Here is a 22,214-nt window from a genome sequence, read left to right on the forward strand (position 1 = left end):
TCACATGCCTCTGATTTCTTTCTCCCCCAACTGCAGTATTCCAACAGCTGAATGTGCTTTCCTGTGCTAGGCTGAAAATACAGAGCAACTGAAAAACTGCAGCTCTTCCTGCACTACAGCCCTCACCTAAACCATGGTGGAATCTACACACACATTAAAAAACGTTCTGAAAACGCTTTTTAAAGTGTGTGTTTTTTAATACATTGAATTTTCCATAAGGCTTACCATCGCCATCTAGTATCACATTGTATTTTGCACTAAAATGTTTTATTTGCAGCTGTATAGCTGAGTCCCATGCGCAGGCATTGGGGCTTAATACATGAGCTACAATACAAGCCACGGTGAGGGCAGGGCGTGTGTGGAAGCCCCACCTCCAGTGTGCCTGGGCATTAGTCAGACTTTTACATGATTAACTTGTAATCAGACCTTTTCAAGCATAGCTGAACACACTGAGAAACCCTCCTGCAAGCAGAAACTGTGTCTTACCGGGTTTCCCAACAATGATGGACGTTTCTAAACACCTTGTTTCCATCACTAAGCATGCTAATTGCAGGGAGGCCTAAGGAGCTGCTTACACACCCAGAATATTGGGAACGGAGGCTTCCTGTACACCATTGCCCCTTCTATTGGTTTTATATCTTGTGCATTCTGGGAAATGCCTAAACACATCTCAGGTCTCACCTGGCAAACTGGAAACTGGCTTTTTAGCTACCATTTTGAAAACCTGCCTAATATTCCATACTTAAGGTAAAGGTAAAGGGACCCCTGACTGTTAGGTCCAGTCGTGACCGACTCTGGGGTTGCGGCGCTCATCTATTGGCCAAGGGAGCCGGTGTACAGCTTCCGGGTCATGTGGCCAGCATGACTAAGCCGCTTCTGGCGAACCAGAGCAGCGCACGGAAACACCGTTTACCTTCCCGCCAGAGTGGTACCTATTTATCTACTTGCACTTTGACATGCTTTTGAACTGCTAGGTGGGCAGGAGCAGGGATCAAGCAACGGGAGCTCACCCCATCGCGGGGATTCGAACCGCTGATCTTCTGATCAGCAAGTCCTAGGCTCTGTGGTTTAACTCACAATGCCACACGCGTCCCTTAATTCCATACTTAAGAGTAAGCAAATGAAACTTTAACACGTGGAATGATAAAAGGCTGTAATTTTATAAGGAGATGTTATTTGTTCTTTACTGTTGTAGCAATTGTTTTCTCAAAATTTATCTTCTGTGCCATGAAAGTATATAAAGACTTTTTTTTAAAAAAAAAAGAAATGATTAGATAATTTAATGTTACATTGTTAACTGTATTTATGCATGAATTGTGATGCTAGTTTTGAGTCCCTATCCAAGCTGTGGCTGGGATGGATGCCCTAGCTTGTCCCATCCTGGCTGGAATACCATGAGCATCCCTTGCAAAGAAAATTGGGCCATCTGGCATCCAGACTTGCATGGCTTGTTTTGAATGACCACATGGGGGTGGGGAGAAGAAAGATGGACAAGGGGGCAACAGAACTGAAAGCTGGTCCCATATTGAGGGTTTAGGTTAAAGATGGGCTTTGGGTACAAAAGAATAAGGACTTGGATAGTTCAGTTGGTTAATGCCAAGGTCACAGTTTTGATCCCTGTAAGAGACAGCTGCATATTCCTACATTGCTGGGAGTTTGACTAAATCAGGCTTCCTCAACCTTGGCCCCCCCAGATGTTTTTGGCCTACAACTCCCATGATCCCTAGCTAGCAGGACCAGTGGTCAGGGATGGTGGGAACTGTAGTCTCAAAACATCTGGAGGGCCAAGGTTGAGGAAGTCATAGAATCATAGAATCATAGAGTTGGAAGAGACCACAAGGGCCATCAAGTCCAACCCCCTGCCAAGCAGGAAACACCATCAGAGCACTCCTGACACATGGTTGTCAAGCCTCTGCTTAAAGACCTCCAAAGAAGGAGACTCCACCACACTCCTTGGCAGCAAATTCCACTGTCGAACAGCTCTTGCTGTCAGGAAGTTCTTCCTAATGTTTAGGTGGAATCTTCTTTCTTGTAGTTTGGATCCATTGCTCCGTGTCCGCTTCTCTGGAGCAGCAGAAAACAACCTTTCTCCCTCCTCTATGTGACATCCTTTTATATATTTGAACATGGCTATCATATCACCCCTTAACCTCCTCTTCTCCAGGCTAAACATGCCCAGCTCCCTTAGCCGTTCCTCATAAGGCATCGTTTCCAGGCCTTTGACCATTTTGGTTGCCCTCCTCTGGACACGTTCCAGTTTGTCAGTGTCCTTCTTGAACTGTGGTGCCCAGAACTGGACACAGTACTCCAGGTGAGGTCTGACCAGAGCAGAATACAGTGGCACTATTAGGACCTCCTCTGACCCTGTGGATTCTATGAAATCTATGCCTAACACAGCAACAACCCACCCACTCAACCACACACAATATTGAAGGCAAGTATACACAAAGTTTAAGTCTCTGTCCTACCTGGTGTAAGATCCATGCCTGACTTCTCGTTGCAGCCCTGCAGCGAGTCCAGTGTTCTGGTGACCTGGCTGGCAAAATCCTCACCACCATTCATGCACTCCCGCTGCAGATGGTGACGCAGGTCCGTGATGTCATATTCATAGCCGTCCAGGATGGGGGTCTCGCGGATGCTCAGGGTCCCACTGGAGTTGTGGCCTTGCACCCGGGCGTTCCGCAGGCTCTCGCGGCCGTGGCCCCCGATCAGCACCGAGGGGATGTAGTGGATCTCGTTGGCTGCCTCAGCGCTGGCGCTTTTCTGTGGCTGTGGCACCCGGCGGCGTTTGCACCAGCGCCGGCGGGTGTACAGGATCATTACCAAGCACAGGATGGAAAGCAGCAAGGCAATCATGCCCCCCTACAGAAATCCAAGAGACTTCAGGTAACATTTGGGAAAAGGCTTGGTGTAATTGCAACAGAGAGGTTGCGTACCCTATGCACCTGTACCTTCCCCAAGTATCTCATTATCTTTTTAAAAGAAAAAAATAAACAATACAGTGGTACCTTGGGTTACATACACTTCAGGTTACAGACTCTGCTAACCCAGAAATATTACCTCGGGTTAAGAACTTTGCTTCAGGATGAGAACAGAAATCGTGCAGCGGTGGTGCTGCAGCAGCAGGAGGCCCCATTAGCTAAAGTGGTGCTTCAGGTTAAGAACAGTTTCAGGTTAAGAACAGACCTCCAGAACGAATTAAGTACTCAACCCGAGGTACCACTGTATTTGCTATTTTTCAAGGCTGCAAGAAGAAAAACCCATAGAAATGTGGCTGCTGTTAACTGTGGAAGAACCACTTCAGAAGGAACCAGAGCAAATAAGACTCAGCAAATAGCTGTACAGTTAGCACACTTTAACAACCAGCAGCACACTGTCCTGTATCTTAATTTAGCAGTTAGCGTTCCACGTTCTGCTCCTTTTTTACTCCTCTGGCTCCATACCAGATTGTGGGTTACTGGAATCACCACCAATATTGATGTCCTAAACAAGCACCACTGAAATGAATGGGAGCTGTGCTCTAAAGCAGTTCCAGATCATTTCAAAGAGGCCTCCTGCTGGGTTGGACTCTTATGTCTTTCGTGGATTTTCTCAACAGTCATGCCATTAGCATCAGAAACACAAGGGGAGCTGCTGGGTATCTTCCTGTTAAGTTAATCAACATTTATTTTAAAGCTCTTGCTATGACATTGGGCCCAAACTCTGGACAATTGAATTTGTTTGGTGTGGAGGGAGGAGGAGGAGGAGGAGGAGGAGGAAGAAGAAGAAGAAGAAGAAGAAGAAGAAGAAGAAGAAGAAGAAGAAGAAGAAGAAGAAGCTTGTATATCAACTTCCATCCAGCGTTACAGATGTTTAGGGGTGGCCTTGGTTGGAGTCAAGGGTGAGAGAGAAATGCAAGCCATGTTGCCAGATGATGGATACATGTTCCTTAATCTCTTTGGAGGAAACAGGTGTTGGCTGGAGGCTGCATTTGTGGCCTAAAGCACTAAACTACAATTCCCATAATCCTTGACCATTGGCTGTACTGGCTAGAGCTGACAGGATCTGGAGTCCAATACGCCACCCAGGTGCCTTGAAGCTGAGCCACAGATCAAGAGAAGGGAAGGTTGTTGCTGTTTAGCCCCATACTCTCAATCTGAGACTCGCACTTCCTTTTCAGTTAAGTTATAAAAGCATGCAAAACTATTTGCAAGAAGATGGGCATCAGGGGAAGAAGAAATACGTCACTGGTAAGGCAGCCGTGTCCCATTGATTACCTGGGCATAAAGCAGGAGCGAAGGCCCCAGTCACAAGAAAACAGGGAGGGAGCCCTAAGGTGCACAAAAGTGGTTTTATTAGGCCCAACACATTTTGGATTATAGCTGCCTGCAGGGGGTACTCACAGGTGACAGTTCTCTGACTGGTGCAACATCACTGTTGCCATGCCTTTCCAGTTGCAAGTTGCCTGCAGTTGGCACAGTTTGTGTACTGGGTTTGTGTATCCCTTTGGAAATGATGTTCTGGGAAAAAAATAGCATCTGCATGTGGATGCAGGTATATCCAAATCCGGGGGTTATCTATCTGCTGTACTTTCAAAGGGATGCACATCCACACTCACATTCTGCCCCAACTAGTCATGCATAATGGCACACAACGCCTGCTGGATCATGGCCAAAGCCTTGCCGTGCGGCACCGGCAGGAGAAATGTAACTGTCAGAACAGCATGGCAAACCCAGGAGTGTCGGCTGACCTGCTTGGGCGAAGAAATATCATCCCCCCTGATCCCTGAACTAGTAAAAGACTTGGGAACAAGAGCAGCTGCAAACCAGCATGGAAAATGCACAAAGAGTAGAAGGCAGAGAAGGTTTTGCAAGCATTTACTGGGCTTCTCAAAACCTCAACTTTCTCAGTTAAAACAAACAAACAAACGGAACAGAAATCTGACACAGCAAGTAGGACCCTGACTCTTGAACTGATAAGCAAAGCCACAGCTCCCTTCTGCTGGGTTGCCTTCCCTTTACATTTTGCACGTCAAAGAATAAAAATATATAAATAAATGACCAGCAGAGCTTCATGTTTTTTCTTGGCCATGTTCCAGTCTTTTCCATCTTCCTTTTTATGCAGTGAATAGTCTTGATAAAATAAAATAATAACCATCATCTGTTCCATTAGGACAAGACATTAAGCAAGAGTTACTAAGTGGGTAATAGAACCAGCAGCTATCAAAGACTTTTCTAAAGATTATTATTCCTCCGCCACCCCTCCCCTCCCCACCACTGTTCTTGGCCTAATGGAAATGGAATGCTCCCACCGTAATGGGGAAAATATATACCAACAGATTAAGCAGAGGAACAAAGACTTTTCAAAGCACAGAGCACTGTGGACAGGTAGGATCCTGAAGCCAGCTCTTAAGGGTTCAGTTTACTATATCCTATTCTCCACAGCTGCACTCATTAAAAAGGGGAAAATACACCCAATTAAAACTGAAACAGAGTTTTGCATAATATTTAACCGGTCAAAGTTTTTTAACACATCAAACTTTCAGGTTTTTGATGTTTCAGACACAATAAAAGAGCATTCAAACCCTGAGTGTTCATTTTACACACCAGGGAAGATGGAATCCACCAAACAACTGAAAATTAGATATACTTTCAAATTCCACCCCAAAAAATATTTGAACTGGTTTCATACATTCCAATTGGTATGGGATTAGGATTGAGCAGGAACCACAATTTAACAAAACTGGAGTTTTACAAAGTTTTAGGGAATCTGAAACCTGCTGCTAGGCCTGAAATCTGGGGTTGCACAGTGCCATCATGAAGACACACACCCAAGGCCTCTGCAATGCACATACAGTGGTACCTCGGGTTAAGTATTTAATTCGTTCCGGAGGTCCGTTCTTAACCTGAAACTGCTCTTAACCTGAAGCACCACTTTAGCTAATGGGGCCTCCTGCTGCCGCCGCACCGCCAGAGCACAATTTCAGTTCTCAACCTGAAGCAAAGTTCTTAACCCGAGGTAGTATTTCTGGGTTAGCGGAGTCTGTAACCTGAAGCATATGTAACCTGAAGTGTATGTAACCTGAGGTACCACTGTATGAGCAGAGGGTCCCATCACACTGAAGAATAGACAATGCCGTTGATCCCATGATACACCTCAGGTTTCCATACGCATGTAGCAGACTTATAAATTCACTCTATCCAGAAGATTTAGAGGACACAGGAAAATGAAAATCTGCTCCCAGCAAAACTTTTTAGGGAGGACAGGTGTTGCAAGCGGCCTACTGTTTGCTTCATTCCAGCCTTGGCCACAATGAGGAAAATGAATAGGATATTGTCCCATGAGGCTCCTGTTTGGGGGTCCACTACATTCAGAACTAGGGGCAACTTTGGGAGCCATTAAATGGAACTAGAGGGGAAAGTGCTCTCTTCAACACCTAGAGGATCCTGGAGGGGGAGAGACTTAGGGTCCTGCCCCCTCCTGCTCCCAAATCTGGGGTGCGAAATGCTTTTAAGAGTAGAAAGTTGGCTGCAATTCAAACTAATCATCCACTCACGTCTCTTTAAGTTATGAAAGGGCCAGAGCACTTTACAGCTTAAAGGGAGGGAGGGAGGGATGTGGAAGGGTGGCTGAGAGATGTTCATTAACTATACATTCTCACCCAAGCTCACCCTTACATTCTGCCACACAGCACAGGAAAGTGGGATAATAATACTCTCTTCTCATTGCACTCTTGTGCAGACAGCTCCTAAGCATCATCTGCAGAATGGGAACACCACAACTTGTTTATAGGAAGGGTTTGTTGCAGATTGCACAGGCAGGCAGGCTGTGCTGGTCCCGTGGGCTAACCGAAAGGTCCGAGTCCAGTCCGAGGTTGAAGGTTGGAGGGGGCAAGGTCCTGTTGCCTCCAGTATCACACTAAGCTTTGGAGGCACTCAGAAAGCAGGAAAAACAGACTTCACAATGACTTCGGAGGCCTTAAAAACCAGCCACATGTTTCAAGGCCTTGCACAAGGAACCCCATCCTCTCCCTTGCCTGACTAAAGAGGCACTTGCCGTGGGAAAACTGGTAAGCACACTTGTGGACCTCAAGTCACACCACAAGGTGTTTCTTTCCTTTCCTGCTTCCTTGAAAACAGGAGTGAGGGTTGAGTTGAGGTTTGAGCGTGAATCACTCAATTGCACCTTGAATGCCTTCACCAGCTCCAATAACTCAGTACTCAAGGGAGGTTCTGCATTACAATATATTTTGCATTTGCTTCCCTCAACCTTTGAAATGGGTATGGAGGTTTAACAGGGACTGAAACACAGGTACCAAATTTCATTCTGAAATCTCAGAGATAAGAACACATCCACCCATAATGAAACAGAAAATGTCAAATGGCAAGTGTGTCACTTCATTCAATCAATTGCAGTTGGTGGCTTTTCATTTTAATAAGACAAAAGGGGGGAAATGAGCAAAGAACTCAAGTTTTTGTGTAATAATTCAATAAAATGCTCCTGAACAGCTAGATCTTTTGATGCCACCCACTTGTACTTAGAACTTTCAAAAATGCAAAATAAATGCTCAGTGTCTCTTGATAATTCTGTAAAAATGCAACCACAATAGGATATTTTTCTCTGCTTTTCACATTCAGTCTGATCGAGCAATGAGACTTGAGCATCAAAGGTCATTTTAGGTGCACTCTAATTTTGCAAAAGAATCCCACGTACACAGGCTTTCATTGGGTGATTGGTGTAAGTCACAATGGCCGAGCTCTGTCACCTAGCAACAGCTCATTACACTTTTTAAAAATGCAAATATTCTCCCACAAATGCCACACATTTATTCTGGACCAAAATTACCACCCACATAAAACCAATGACTCTCATTCTAATGGTAACCCAAAAGAACCGGTGTGGGTGGTTTCATTGATAGGTCCAGAATATAATAACCAATTTCTTGTCCTTTCTAACTTGCATGGAATTCTCCAAGCCATGGCAGATAATGATGCTCTAGGGGAGCCTTCTGGATAAAAACAACTACTTTTGGTAAAAATTTAAAAAGGATGTGTGAAAGTAGATGTTTTTTTAAAAGGAAAGACTTTTTCAACCAGAGAAAGATGAACCGCTGGCTCTTACTGGGTGCTAAACCCATGTCAAGAATGCAGGCGATGGCTCACATGACTGAATGGTGCTCCAGAGGACTTGCACCTAGAAAACTAGCTGTCACAGAAAAGACTAGGCTAGAGAAGCCTTCTTCCTGACACGCCAGTTTTTAATATGTAGTGGGGCTTTTCTGTTTTCAATGTGAATCCCCACCTGAGCCTGAAGTGCCACTTCAGAGATCACTAGACAAGAGCATATGGTTTTAGGAGAGAGAGTCGAAGTCAGGGGGAGCCAACACAGTGCCCTCTGACTGTTAGCCATGCTGGGTCGGACTGGTGAGAGATGGAGGGTCACAGGTTTGCAACCCCTAGTTTAAGGCTACAAAAGAAAGGAAGATGAGGGCAAACATTCCCATGTTTCCAAGCCAAGGTTGTTTGTCTTGAAGGGCTGGACTCAGTGAGAAGGGCTGGCAGATGTTGTGGATTGAAGCTTCCATAATTGTTGACCCTTGGCCATGCTGGATGGGACCAGTGAATTTTAATCCACAGCAGGGGTAGGTGACCTAAGGCCCAGGGGCCGGATGCAGCCCAATCGCCTTCTAAATCTGGCCCATGGACGGTCAGGAATCAGCATGTTTTTACATGACTAGAATGTGTGCTTTTATTTAAAATGCATCTCTCGGTTATTTGTGGGGCATAGGAATTCGTTCATTCCCCCCCCCCCAAAAAATATATATAGCCCGACCCACCACATGGTCTGAGGAATGGTAGACCGGCCCATGGCTGAAAAAGGTTGCTGACCCCTGGACTAGAGGGTACCCTATTGGCTACCCATGGCCCAAACCAGGGAGGGAGAAACCCATGGTTCTCCAGATGGGCAGCCCCAGGCAGTAAAGCCAATACTTAGGGGTGATGGAGTCCAACATCTGGAGGGCCACAGGTTCCCCATCACTGGTCTAAGTGGAAGAGGCTCCACTGGTGTGCACGATGACCTGGAATGCAAGCCCTCACAAATGGGGAGTTGTCTGTATACGTTGAAGAGGCAGATGGGGCTAATCAACCTGGGAAGGTAGCCCATCTAGGAGAAGGAAAACTCTGAGCCTAAACTTCCGCTGCCTTACAAGACATCTTCGGGAGAAGAAAAGGCTAAGGAGTAAACCCTACACAAATTCAGAGTGGAGTCCCTAAGATGGCGCCTTTTGCCAACTCCGGAGGCCAAGCTGGTGCCAAACGTATTGCTCTGCTTTCCTTTGGGAGACTGGGGGGGGGGGGAGTCTTGTAATCTGGGCAGCCCAGGATCTCCATAAACACTGTGACCCACAGAGGTCGCATCAGTGCTTCAAATGCAGTGGTTTGAAGTCACCCCTGGATGCACACTCCATTGCCTCCTGAGTCAGACGGAGGCCAACAACAACAATATACATCTTTCAGCGAGTAAGTTCCATTTGAACGCTGTGGTGACATGGAGTCCAGAGTGCACTAAGTCTGCTTTGGTTGCCGCACTTTGAAAACGATGCGGGCAGTTTACAGAGAATTCAGCAGTGAGCAGAAAGATGATAAACAAGTTGAGAACAAATGATGACTGAGGAAAGACTGCCGAAACAGGAAATGCTTAGCTTAGACAAAATAAGATTTAAGGGGGACATGGCAACAGTTTTCAAGTATCTAAAGCTCTTCCATTAAAAGGGAAGTAGGCAAATACTTGCTGAGGCGATGGAGGTAAGAAACCAAGTGGCAGCAGACAATATAGTTAATATTTATAAAGCCCCTCTCCCCCAAAAAGTGCTCACGTGCATTATTGTATTATCTTTTCAAGGCCAGGGCCACTTAAAGCTAGCCAGCCAATCAGCCTGCCGAGTAATGAGGCTTGCAAGGGGAGGGGGTTGGAGGAGTATCCATTTGGCACTCCCACACTCATGCCGCCTGAGACGATGGACTCATTCTGCCTCATCGTTGGGCTAGCACAGCGCATTTTTTAATTCTGCCCTTTCTCCTAGAACCTCAGGACAGCGTGTGCCCCGTGGTTCTCACATTGCCGCTTTAGCATAAGTCCCTGTATTTTGCTGTAGATCTGAGTAGGAAATGGATCTGGTGGATCCACTGCCACTTCCAAAGCCCTGTGGGTTCACATCAGTCGGGGCAGCAGGGTATGGAGGGCTGATTTTGATCCCTCAGTTGATTTCAGTGGGGAAGGGATTAGTTGCAGCAGCTCCAGGCTGGACTAGAGGGACTAGGCTGATCCTGGATGCCTGTTTCATCAGAGAACCATCAGCAGTAGCTCTTCACCCCAGGGAGCTGTCTTTGGACATAGTGATAGCCTCTGTGGCAGACATGCTTCTCTCTCGGTGGAGAAGCACCTCCTCTCCTTTCCAACCCTCTTCAGGCAAGGGAATTGCAGGTTAGGATTGGCTCAGAAACATCTCCTCAATGAGGCTAACAAGCCCCATAGTATTACACCCATTTTACAGATGGAGAGGCTGAGGAGAGAATGGTACCTTTGCCTATGTGAGGCAGCACACAGCTGCACAAATACAGGAAGTCCAGTAAATGAGCAAACTTCTAGAAGCAGGTGTTTAGATGGTGCAATTCAACACTCCGACTCAAGGAGCCTACTCAAGTACAGGATCCGACCCACAACTCAGGGATTCTATCTGACAGTCAATAGGCAGTGTCTAGGGAAAAGAGGCTCTAACTGCTCTTTACTGTTTTGTTTTTGCCGCTTATTAATTTTTCTCCAGGACTAATCAAAAACAAAACATGAAGGGAGAGAGCTAGCCCCCGGCAGCAATCTGGGAGAGATATTGACATTCTCATTAAGGCAGGCTTCATTAAACAGCCCCGTCCTCAGTATCAGCGCAGCCTGACGACACATTGTCTCCAGCTAATTATCTTCTGCTGGCAAAAGGAACTGCACAATTCTTCAACATCGCTTAAAAAAGAAAAGTCTACTTCGCCAACATTGATCTTTTGTTTCCTTTCCTTATTGGCATCCGTTGAATTTTATCTCTGACTGGCTTCCCCGCCTCTCTCCCCCCGCCCCCGCCTGCTTTCCCTTTTTAAAAGTTTATGTGAAGAAACCAGCCAGTGGGGGTCAGGATGTAGGGAGGAGAGATTCTTCCAGACTGTTACTATTTTGGGTTGGGGTTCAGTCACATACCAGCAAATTCACATTGCATAATTATAGCAGATTGGGAAGTTTTGTGCAACAATCCTCCCTCTCCAAAACATTGGGGTTGGGGGGTTTTTTTTCCAATAAAGGAAAATGACAGGAAATAATGTGATAGCAGATTCAGGCAGCAGGTGCTTTGATGCAATATCATCTCTCCTCCCTGCAAACGAATCAGGATGGACAAGTGTCCATCCTGGAAGTGTCCTTTGTCTTACAACAATAGGACTGCACCTCCAAGACTCTAGGCTCTGTATGCTCAAGAAAGTGAGGTGGTTGGTAGCGGTGGTGGAAGAGGAATCTGAAATGTAGCATGCTGTCAGATTCAGTTCCGCTCATGTGGATGGAGGAGGGGAAGACAAGCATGATCTCTCACTAGCCTACGGATATTAGGAGGCTTCTTCACCAGGTTTTCTGAAGTCCTGCCTTGGGCAAGAGCCAGGTGATGCACACAGCCACTGCCAGGCTTGAGTCCCAGCTCTTTATTTAGAATAAAACCAGGGCATTCTTGGAAAGGATTGATCTCCTGCTGTTGTTGACCCATCACCCTAGCTGTGAAGCCTGGGCAGCTGTTGGGTGCTGGGAACAGGAGCTGAATGACAAATGGGCAAAAAAAGAGAGAAAGCAATGTGGTGTCTGGACAGAATATGACATAGGTCAATTTGGGGAAGAGTTGTAACTCGGTGCTTTGCCTTCAGAAGGCCCCTGATCCAATCCTTGGCACCTCCAGATAGGTCTGGAACCCTGGGGGATGCTGCCAGTCTGTGCACGTAACATTAGTGATGGTGCTGAAGCTCATGATAGTGAGAAAAGGGTGCAGAAACCATTCCCCGTTCTGAAAGCTCAAGCCTATTAAGAGCCAATCCAAGTCTCATTTGACTCTTGATGAGCTAGCGTGGTCACAGCCTTCTCCAACATGGAAGCTGTTGCTGGTTGTCTCTAATGGCCCATGGCCCACCCTCATGAAGCAGGGGCAGGGAAGGCTGCTGGCAGCAGCGGAGGCCTCATCTCTAAACCCTGGATTCTTGTGTGGGTCATCCATTAGCACCTGGGAGTATGTAAAATGTAGTTCCCAAAGCTTCCACACTCAAAACAGGAAGTAAGCAAGCTGCAGATCTGTAGGCTATGCACCCAACTGAAAAAAAGCATTACTAAAACATTTCCTCCCAACACTCATAAGCGCTCGTTTCTGAGCCCCACAAGCATCTTGTTTTCCAGAGCAGAATTCTGTCCACTAATCAGAAACATAAGCACACCCTAGTTCAAGAATGGGACCTGTGGCCCTCCAGGTGTTCTCAAACTGACAATATCCATGACTATTGTCCTGGCTCTCACTGGAGGATGAAGAACTCAAACTTGGAGCATGATTTCTGCCAAAATCTTTAAGGCTTGAATCAGCATGGTGCAGGACAAAAATAGGATTCAAATAGCGTATGCACAGCTAAGCAAACTAACAAGTGACGTGCCCACTTGGGTGCCATTATATGGAAATGGGGCAAGCACAACTTCAGCAAGTTGAACTATCATCTGAACTGGACAAGCAAACAAGAACTCCTTCTCAAGGGCTGAACCTGAGCTGTCTGATCACGCCTACACTGGTGTCCCTGTGACTTAGGCGATGGAGGAGGTGACCATAGCAGCTCTGAACCAGACAGAGCAGCAGACTCCTCCTGAGAGGATGGGCTAGAGGTGGGCTCCAGTGGTACCATGATTGGAAGTATGGCTGGCAAAGGAGCTGGGGGTGAAGTGGTCACAGCGCACCTGGGTGGTGTCGGGGGGGCAGTGCTGGGAGGCTATGCCACTGAGACCTTCCCCAGGATCTGACTCCTCATCTGTAACTCTCTCCCGGCAGGGATTCTTCTGCCTCTTGAGTCCCTGATGCAAACCACCCCAACCCACTGGGCCTCTCTCTGGGCCATCAAGAGGCAGCTCCTCCAACTCCCCCTCCCTCCCCCCAAGTCCTGGTTTGACCAGCCCCCCATAATGACTCCTTGGGACTCATGACAACTATTGGATGTGCTGTCTGGGTGAGTGGGAGTTTAACATCCCTGCCCTAGCGCATTACTGGTGTGTGTGTGTGTGTGTGTGTGTGTGTGTGTGTGTGTGTGTTAAAAGGTGATGCCAGGGGTGTTTGCCAAAAGAACTAAGACCAGAAAAGATCTGGGAGGAGTTTCCGGCAGCCACAGCGATAGGCATCTTCTTTTCTTCCTGGCCACGAATCCCATTCTCCTCATTCTTGCACCTCAATCAACAGGTTAAATATTTTTTTAAAGTACTATACAGATTCCTGAAGAATAATTCTACCAGCAACTACTAAAGACAGTAGCTAAAAATGGAATCTCCCCATTGGGACCTGCAACACCTCTGATGACGAAAAGGGGGGCAAACAGCAGGGGGTGGCCATTTATACTGAGCTCCATGAGCTCTTTACTAATAAATAATAAATAAATGTTCTACACTTCCAAAGAAACTGAACTAAGTGGCCTCATTTATGTAAATTAAATGTGCCTATTTTTGCATATCTGATTCTTCTTCTGATTGTCATAGGGGTAGGCAAGGAGGTATGAAGGGCACTGAAGCCCACCCCCTGAATATTGATAATATTAGGGCCCTTTGGGGGGGGCCCTTGTTTAGCAGTCTAGGATGGGGAAGCATTGAAGGAATAAGGCCCACTGAGGCTCATTCACTTGCACTAAACTATTGCTTACTGTTACGTGAGAAAGAGGCCAAAGAAGAGCTAACTGAAGAGCCTGGTTCGGACAAGACAGTCCCAGCTCCTGTGAATGTTAGTTCTGTGAGCTGAGAATGAGCTTTGGGTCCAAAGACTCCCCCCACTCAGCTGCTGCTTGCCTCTCTCTTTCATGTGCCAGTCACAGGCACCAGCTCTAGTTAGTGGAAGCCACAGTTTCCCATTATGCCCAAAACAGAGAACTGTGGCTTGATGCCCATTTACCACCCAAAATCTTAAACCACACTTGGTATGTGGTTTAAGATCCTGGATAGTAAACTGACATTAAACCACAGTTCCTGATTTCAGCAGAAATGAGCCTCAAAGAGAAATGAGTCCTGAGCACTGCCCTGGCTGGGGCTCAGCATCATCTGGAGCCACGCCTGCTATGAAGAGTGGCCTTCATTATGGACACTTCTGGCAAACGTGTACCATGGTGTGTCCACTGCAAGGCACTCTTCACAATAAGCAGCACACATGGTGTAAATGATTGTGTAATAAACAAATCAAGGATATATGAATAGATCCTTGCTTCGTTTAATTTCCTCAGGTGATTCATTTTGCTTGTGGAAGAACCTTCAAGCTTGCTCTGAATCCAGGGTTGAACTGATGACATTTAGAACCACCTTCAAGGAATTTTGCTCCTCCCAGAGAAACTCTTTTGGCTCCCTCAAAAGTATCTCAAGATGATGAAGGATTGCCATATTTTCTTTCAGCTTTTCTTTAGGCAGGTTCTCTGTAGCGATTGCACCTAATCACCAGGCATTTCACTTCAAAATTACCCTTTTCACAACAGCCTTGAGGTCTGGAATAACTGATTATGGGATGGAAGGCAACCGCATCACATTGAGAGTTAATGGTGGTGGGGAGGCTATAGCTCAGTGGTAAAGCACCTCCTAGGCATACAGAAGGTCTCTGGCATCTCCAGGTAAGGCCAGAAAAGGCACCTGCCTGAGACCCTCAACAGCCACTGCCGGTCAGTGCTGAATGTGCTAGATGAATCAGTACTGCATTGGGTAATATAAGGCAGCTTCGAACGTACCTGTGGTGACAAATTTTGTACTTACCATGACAGAGATGTGAAGGATCCTTAGCTCTTCTTCTGCTGATTCGCTCTGGGGTTCTTCTGTGGGTTCCAAACCAGGCAGGTTGGGTGTGCCATCTTGGTGATGGATATGGAAGAGGAGCGTGCCATTTTCCAGCCATTGCTGCCTCCAGCGCACCAATGGGATGTCTTCAGTGTTGCCTGAGATCTCTGCGGATGAAGGAAGAAGACCAATACAACCAGGGAACTGCAGCACAAACCCTCTTCCATGCTTTTGCATGGCTAGAACATAGCCTACTGTCTCGTCTGCCTCTGGTCATGCCCACTTTTGCTCTGGTGATTGACAGGGGAAGATGGCTCTCAGGCTGAAAGAGGTTCCTCACCCCTGATCTAAAGGGATGGATACGACCAGGGCTTTCTAGAACCAGATGCTTCAGGATGAAGGATGCACATGTAAAATTGTAAGTGTGTGTGTGTAATCACATCCATGCAAACTTGTCTTTGAGATCAGGCCAGCTCTTTGGGGTTTTCCAGGTCAAGACTGCTGAAGGACTGGACTATGGCTTAACAAAGCAGCACAACCTGTTTATACACAGATTTTCATTGTCGTATGGACTTTGGCTGACACTTGAATTCATGAACCAGGCTGATGCTCCATTTCTTGCCCTCAAGTGACTTGTTAGAATTCAGCTACGTTTCCTCCAGCCCTCAATTCCTACTTTAAAAATGACACACACCCCGTCTTATATTCTGCCAAATCCTCTTGCCTCAAAATCCTCTCAGATAAGTGCCTTGCTTTTGAGGCACTTTGTAAATAATAAATATTATTATCTGTTTTGCCTTTTCCTCACTTTTCTGTATTAGGTCTTTCTCCCTCCAGGTTCTGATCCTCCAGCAAACAAGACATTACTCACAAGGAGGGCGGACTTCTCTGGTTCATCATTGCCAGTGTACCTTTAGCTGGAATGCCAGCAAGGATTTAACCCAGTGAGCCACTTATGCAGCTCAGGCCCAAGGCAGGAGCTGTGACAAGATTAGCCTCAACAGCCTCTGGAAAGGTTTGAAGATACTCCCTTTCCCACAGGTTAAGTTTGCTCACTAGTCTGAGTGATCATGCAGCTGCCCACCACATTAGCTCAGGAGCACGTTGCAAACAGGCTTATCTGTTCTGGGTCTTAAGTTGATGTTGATTCTGGAGCAGATGCTGCTGATTAGTTATTATTGTTGATCTGTGCTTTTGAAATGTACTTCATTTCAGCCTATTTTGTTTGTGTAAAGGTAAAGGGACCCCTGACCATTAGGTCCAGTCGTGACCGACTCTGGGGTTGCGGTGCTCATCTCGCTTTATTGGCCAAGGGAGCTGACGTACAGCTTCCGCGTCATGTTGCCAGCATGACTAAGCCGCTTCTGGTGAACCAGAGCAGCGCACAGAAATGCCGTTTACCTTCCCGCCGGTGCAGTACCTATTTATCTACTTGCACTGGTGTGCTTTCAAACTGCTAGGTTGGCAGGAGCAGGGACTGAGCAACGGGAGCTCACCCCGTCACAGGGATTTGAACTGCCAACCTTCTGATCGGCAAGTCCTAGACTCTGTGGTTTAACCCACAGCGCCACCCGCGTCCCCATTTTGTTTGTGTATTTCAGTATTTATTCTATATTGCATGCTTTGTGTTGTGAGCCACCCAATATTCCTGTCTTAGAGAAAGGGCAAGGTATAAAAACTACACAGTGACTAAGTAAGCCACTAGATGACATGCTCAGCTGCAGATGAGCTTCAGTCTTCACCCTTGCTTTGCACCCCTTTGCCTTTGCTCAAGACTACACAGGGGCAGGGGCTGTGTCTGCTGCTTCATCTACCTGTCTTATTGTTTCTACCAGTGGGACCCCTTGGCATAGACTATTATCATCTTGCTTATTTAATCCTGATTCTTGATATGAGCTAATGGGCCAGGAGCAATTTTGCTTTTACATGCCTGCCTGTGTTCACGGGGTGGAAAGGTAACATAACCATTCCCTCAACTCTGAAACAGGACTCAATTATATTGTAACTTGCCCTAGGATCCTATTATGAAGCGCAGGTTAAAGAGTTCCTTCCTAAAGAAAAATAACAACTAAATTTTGCGAGTTTCATAATGCAACTTTGGAAATACACATTCCGTCTTCCCAGATACAGCCAGGCCCCAGCGATTTAAAGTTCCTTCCAAGGGGCAGGAATGGACAATGTGGTACCCTCCCAGGTGTTTTGGACCACAGTGTCTATCAGCCCCAGCCAATATGGCTAACGGTCAGGGGTGATGTGAATTGTAGACCACATTGGCTGCTCCTGATGTAAAGTGCCTAGAATAGAAGAAGGTTTTTAAAGAAGAAGAGGCCAACTCTAGGACGGTTTAGAATAGTGCCTAAGTCCACTGGGTGCAATCCTATGATGTGCACTAATGGAAAACAAGAGGCAGAATTACTCTCATCAGGTCCTACTGTATAACTCTCCCCTCACCCATCAGTTTCCTCCATGCATGGCATGCTGCTGTTCCTCTGAGCATGCAACAACTCAGAAGGGCCACGAAAGGGCAGCTAAGTCCTTCTCATATCTTACTATCAGCATCTTTCAGCTTGTCATTCCCCAGGGTCCTGGCTCACCACAGGCTAACTTTCAGCAGAAGCAAGAGTAGAGCCACCCACAGAGGCCTCTAGGGCAAAGCCAGAAGCAGATGTGACTCAACTGAACCACAGTGCACACTCAGAAGTGGAGCAGTGCACCAAATGCAAAGGCAGCTGGGAGGGAGAGAGAGATTTGATCCAATGGGTGTTACTTCCCATCCTGCACTTTGTGAGGACTGCGCCTCTTTCCTCTCCATCTTTCCTTCCTCAAGGGCCAGGACGCTTAGCATCTGCTGCCATTCTGACTGCCGAACCAGCTGGGAGCCCAGAAAGGCCATTGTTCATTAGGTGCTAAGGTATCAGGCCACATCTGATGCCACCATACGCTGCATTCTGAAGGGTAACGAGTGTTTTCCCTTACTGTTATTAACCCCTGGCTCCAGATGGCTATTTTTTAATCTAGGTGTTAGAAGTTAATGCCAAAGTTAATGGCTTCCCAACCAAGGCCTTAATGGGAGCCACACAGGGGAACCAAGCCGACCATCAATATCTTTCAAACTCTGAACCTGAAATCTGTGCTTTTTCAGCTCTTTCCCTTCTTGGCTCTAAATCTGGTATCCCATCATATAGATTCATGAGCTGTATCCTTTGCTCAGGGTAATGCAACAAATTCCCTATCACATAATTTAACATGCCAAGGACTCGTATCCCTGGCCCTTCCCTACTGAAGGTAATGTGTGCCGGCAGAACTAGGCTAAAGCTGAGACTGATAGTCCTTTTCAAGGTCATAATCAGTGTGGTTCACTGGCAGGAGTGAATGGTTGCCTCTCCTGCAAAACTAGCAAGGCTTAAGGTTGGTGTACTGCGGAAGGCCTTCTATGCCCCAGTTGCTGAGATCTGGATGCTATTAAGATGGATCTTAGTCCTGGACACAATCCTTCAGGAATTTTCTCTTCTGCAAGCTGGAGAGAAATGAGCAGGATAATCTCAAAGACGGCTAATTCCATGTCAGTCCAGCTACGTGGCCACATATGCGATTGTGTGGGGGAAATACGTGGAAGGGGCTTGTGTAACCAAACTGGCCCCCATTGCCAGATTCCAAGCAAATGACTGGCTGACTTAATTCTGAATTAAATGTCCAGCCCTGCTCCTCTATTTTTAAGAGCTATTGTTGTTATACCTTGGGCTCCTTTGAAAGGAAGGGCAAGGTAACAAACAAACAAACAAACAAACTTGTTTTTCAAAACTGATAAAAAGAAAGGAATATAATTTAAGATACCAAATACTATTTGCATGAACACAATTATACACATAAAACACCTAACGATTTGCAACAAACACTAACCTGTACAAAGGATCAGTTACAGATAGGTAGCCGTGTTGGTCTGCCATAGTCAAAACAAAAAAATTTTTTTCTTTCCAGTAGCACCTTAAAGACCAACTAAGTTAGTTCTTGGTATGAGCTTTCGTGTGCATGCACAGAGTATCTGACGAAGTGTGCATGCACACGAAAGCTCATACCAAGAACTAACTTAGTTGGTCTTTAAGGTGCTACTGGAAAGAAAAAAATTTTTTTGTTTTGACTGTACAAAGGAGGCTTTGCAACATGATGTTGCAGTATGTAGAGATATGAAAACTGGAGAACACTGCAAATTAACTGAGTTTAAATCTGTACCAGAGACTTACACTTGGATAAATTACAAGCAAGAGCCTTATTTATTTTTATTTCTTATTATTCAAGTGATCAAGGATAATCTAGCCATAATCTATATAAACAGGTGATTGGTATTAAGGGGAGGGCTGTATATTTAGTCATTCAGCTTGTGATCACTATTTCTTTTGTGCATATAACAGCAAATCATGCCATTCATCATTTCTATTGGATTTTTAGTGAGCAAAGGTATTTGCTATCCTTATGCAATTTATGTTCACACCATTATAGAAGATTGCGATTGATCCTAAATCCATGTCAACGAAGCCTTGTCACCCAGAAAAGTGGTGTGCAAGTTTAATATTTTCATACTGTGTTGCCTAAAAACTGAAATGATATAATGATCCAACCACTAGGAAATCCCGATGGGAGACACTCTGAATCTTGTACATTGTTAAATGTAGTTCAGTCAAAAACAAAACAAAAACAAAACAAAACCCCACGACATGTTGATCTTTAAAAATAATTGATGTGAACTAAACAGCAGTATTAGTGCATTTATATATGCATAAATCAGTCTCTTTATAACCTATTACAGCAAATTAGTAAAAGATGGATTAATTATTAAGCCTGGGGGGGGCCTCACTCAAACTGGCCCCTCTAAGTGCAACAGAATGACCAGAGAGTAAGGGTGTCCAGCAAGCAGACAGTCCTGTTCTCTGTTCCAGGCTCCTCTGAGGAAGAAACTAAACTTTGCCTGGACATTGGAGTTACTTTCCTCTACAGGAAACCAGCATCAGCCATAGCAGGTAGCCACTCCAAGCAGAGAAAAAGCAGTCAGGACTAGACAACCCCTCTCCCCTGTGGTTGATTTTCAGCTCAGATTCACCCCAAGGTGCTTTATCACTGATGGAGACCTATGGGGTATCTGTATCTTTCAAGAGATTAATAAAAGAGTCTAAGGGAGACAGGATGAGCAGAAAAATAACAGAGGGCGAAACATTAAAACTTAACCATCCTAATTGTCCACATGACAACAAAAAACCCTTTCGCTACGGAGGGGAGTGTGTCATTCCCAGGGCCACCTTCATCACACAAGTCAGCTAGGATGTTTGTATCAAGGTAATTAATATCTGTTAAAGGCAGACAGTCAAGGTAATGGCCATCTATTCTAAACCATCTGCCAGGCACTTGGCATGACATCTGAACATATTTGTGAAGGCGAGGTTAAACGGACAATTGTGGTGGGACTGGGGGGGATGCATTATAGAGATGAGAAGGACTCAAACCTCAGCCCATTCCTGCAGGCTAATTTGTTTAAGTGCTCATTATGGCAACGGCCAAGAGGGCAACTGGAATCAGATATTATTTTAGCAAATTCAGGCTTGCTGCATGAAAATAAGACGGCTGGTTGTTCATCATCTATCCAGAGGGAGAACACTTAGCTGAAAGCTGGCTTTTGCTCTGGCATTTGCCTCTATTTGAAAAGTAAGACGCCGCTGCTATTTTGTAATTCTCTATTATCAGGGTCACACAAGCACCCATAACTGGGTTCCTTGTTTCTCTTTAAACCACGAAGAGAGATATGTCTGAAAATATGCAGTCACCATGTTGGAAGCCATTCCTTTGCTCTTGGGGAGAGGCTCTGGTATCACATACAGCCACTCCCTCTTTCATAAGCTTCTTCCCCAGAGAAACAAAATGAGATCATCACATCTTGCCAGCACCCTTTTAACAAAAAGAAATGCAAGAAGTACCCTGCTGACTGCCTTGCCAGAGTAGTGCATACTCTGGTTATCTCCCACTTGGACTACTGCAATGCGCTCTACGTGGGGCTACCTTTGAAGGTGACCCAGAAACTACAACTAATCCAGAATGCGGCAGCTAGACTGGGGACTGGGAGCGGCCACCGAGACCACATAACACCGGTCTTGAAAGACCTACATTGGCTCCCAGTACGTTTCTGTACAATAATAAATGATGATGATGATGATGATGAATCTGGCCAATGAGCTATCTAGGGCACCCTGTGCTCAACAGTGGCCAGTCAAATGGCAAAATTGTGCGTGTGCACACCCACCCACACCCAGTATATTCCTCAGTTACTGGTATTTAGTGGCACCCTACCTCTAATCCTGCCATTAGCATAAAACCATCATGACTAATAACCATTGATAGTCCTGTCCTCCATGAATTTGTGTAATCCCCTTTTATAATAAATAAATAAATAAATAAATAAAGTATTATTTATTATTTATACCCCACCCATCTGGCTGGGTCTCCCCAGCCACTCTGGGCGGCTTCCAGCAAAATATTAAAATACAATGGTCTGTTAAACATTAAAAGCTTCCCTAAGCAGGGCCATTGAAGCCATCAAAGTTGGTGGCCATCGCATCTTATGGTGGTGAATTCTATATTTTAACTACATGCTGTGTGAAGAAGCATTTCCTTTTCGCCGTCTTGAATTTCCCACCATTCAGGTTCATTGGGTGACCCCCAGGCTTTAGTACTGCAGAAGGAAGGAAAGCCCCAAATGTTGTAACCTTCCCTCGCAGGGGAATTGCTCCAAGCCCTTATTCTGTTTGCCCTTTTCTTCACTTTTTCCAGCTGAGTATTATTTTTTTGAAGTGCGGCAACCAGAACCTGTAGTCAGTAGTCTTAAATGTGGCCATCTATAAAGATACAGTTATAGCCTTATTTTGAATGTGGAGTTGGCCTTTTTCATAGCTGCCACACACCAGGCATCTATTTTCATTGTGCTTTCTGCCACAATTCCAAGATCTTTCTTTCCTGGTCAGCCATCACCAGCTCAGACTCCATTGGTGTAAACACAAGGTTGGGATTTTTAGCAATCTCAGTCTCCCTAACTCCAGATCATTTATGATCAAGTTAAAAAATACATGCTCTAATCATGATCCTTGGAGGGCTCCACTTGGTCCCTTACCTTACCAGTTGGTCCC

At 45.8% G+C, this 22,214-nt stretch overlaps 1 protein-coding gene across 2 annotated transcripts in view; it reads right to left on the reverse strand.

The window, feature by feature from the left end:
* Positions 1 to 22,214, reverse strand: part of ASTN1 (astrotactin 1) — a 215,908-nt gene that overhangs the window by 121,010 nt on the left and 72,684 nt on the right. For both annotated transcript variants that reach the window (XM_083621545.1, XM_083621546.1), the window contains exons 2-3: positions 15,028 to 15,215; positions 2,469 to 2,862 (exon numbers count right to left, since the gene is read on the reverse strand). In XM_083621545.1, coding sequence (XP_083477671.1) covers positions 2,469 to 2,862; positions 15,028 to 15,215 — 582 coding nt within the window. The remainder of the gene's footprint in view (positions 1 to 2,468; positions 2,863 to 15,027; positions 15,216 to 22,214) is intronic.

The sequence above is a fragment of the Podarcis filfolensis genome, assembly GCF_964270895.1.
Source record: "Podarcis filfolensis genome assembly, chromosome: 6".
Taxonomy (NCBI): Eukaryota; Metazoa; Chordata; class Lepidosauria; order Squamata; family Lacertidae; genus Podarcis; species Podarcis filfolensis.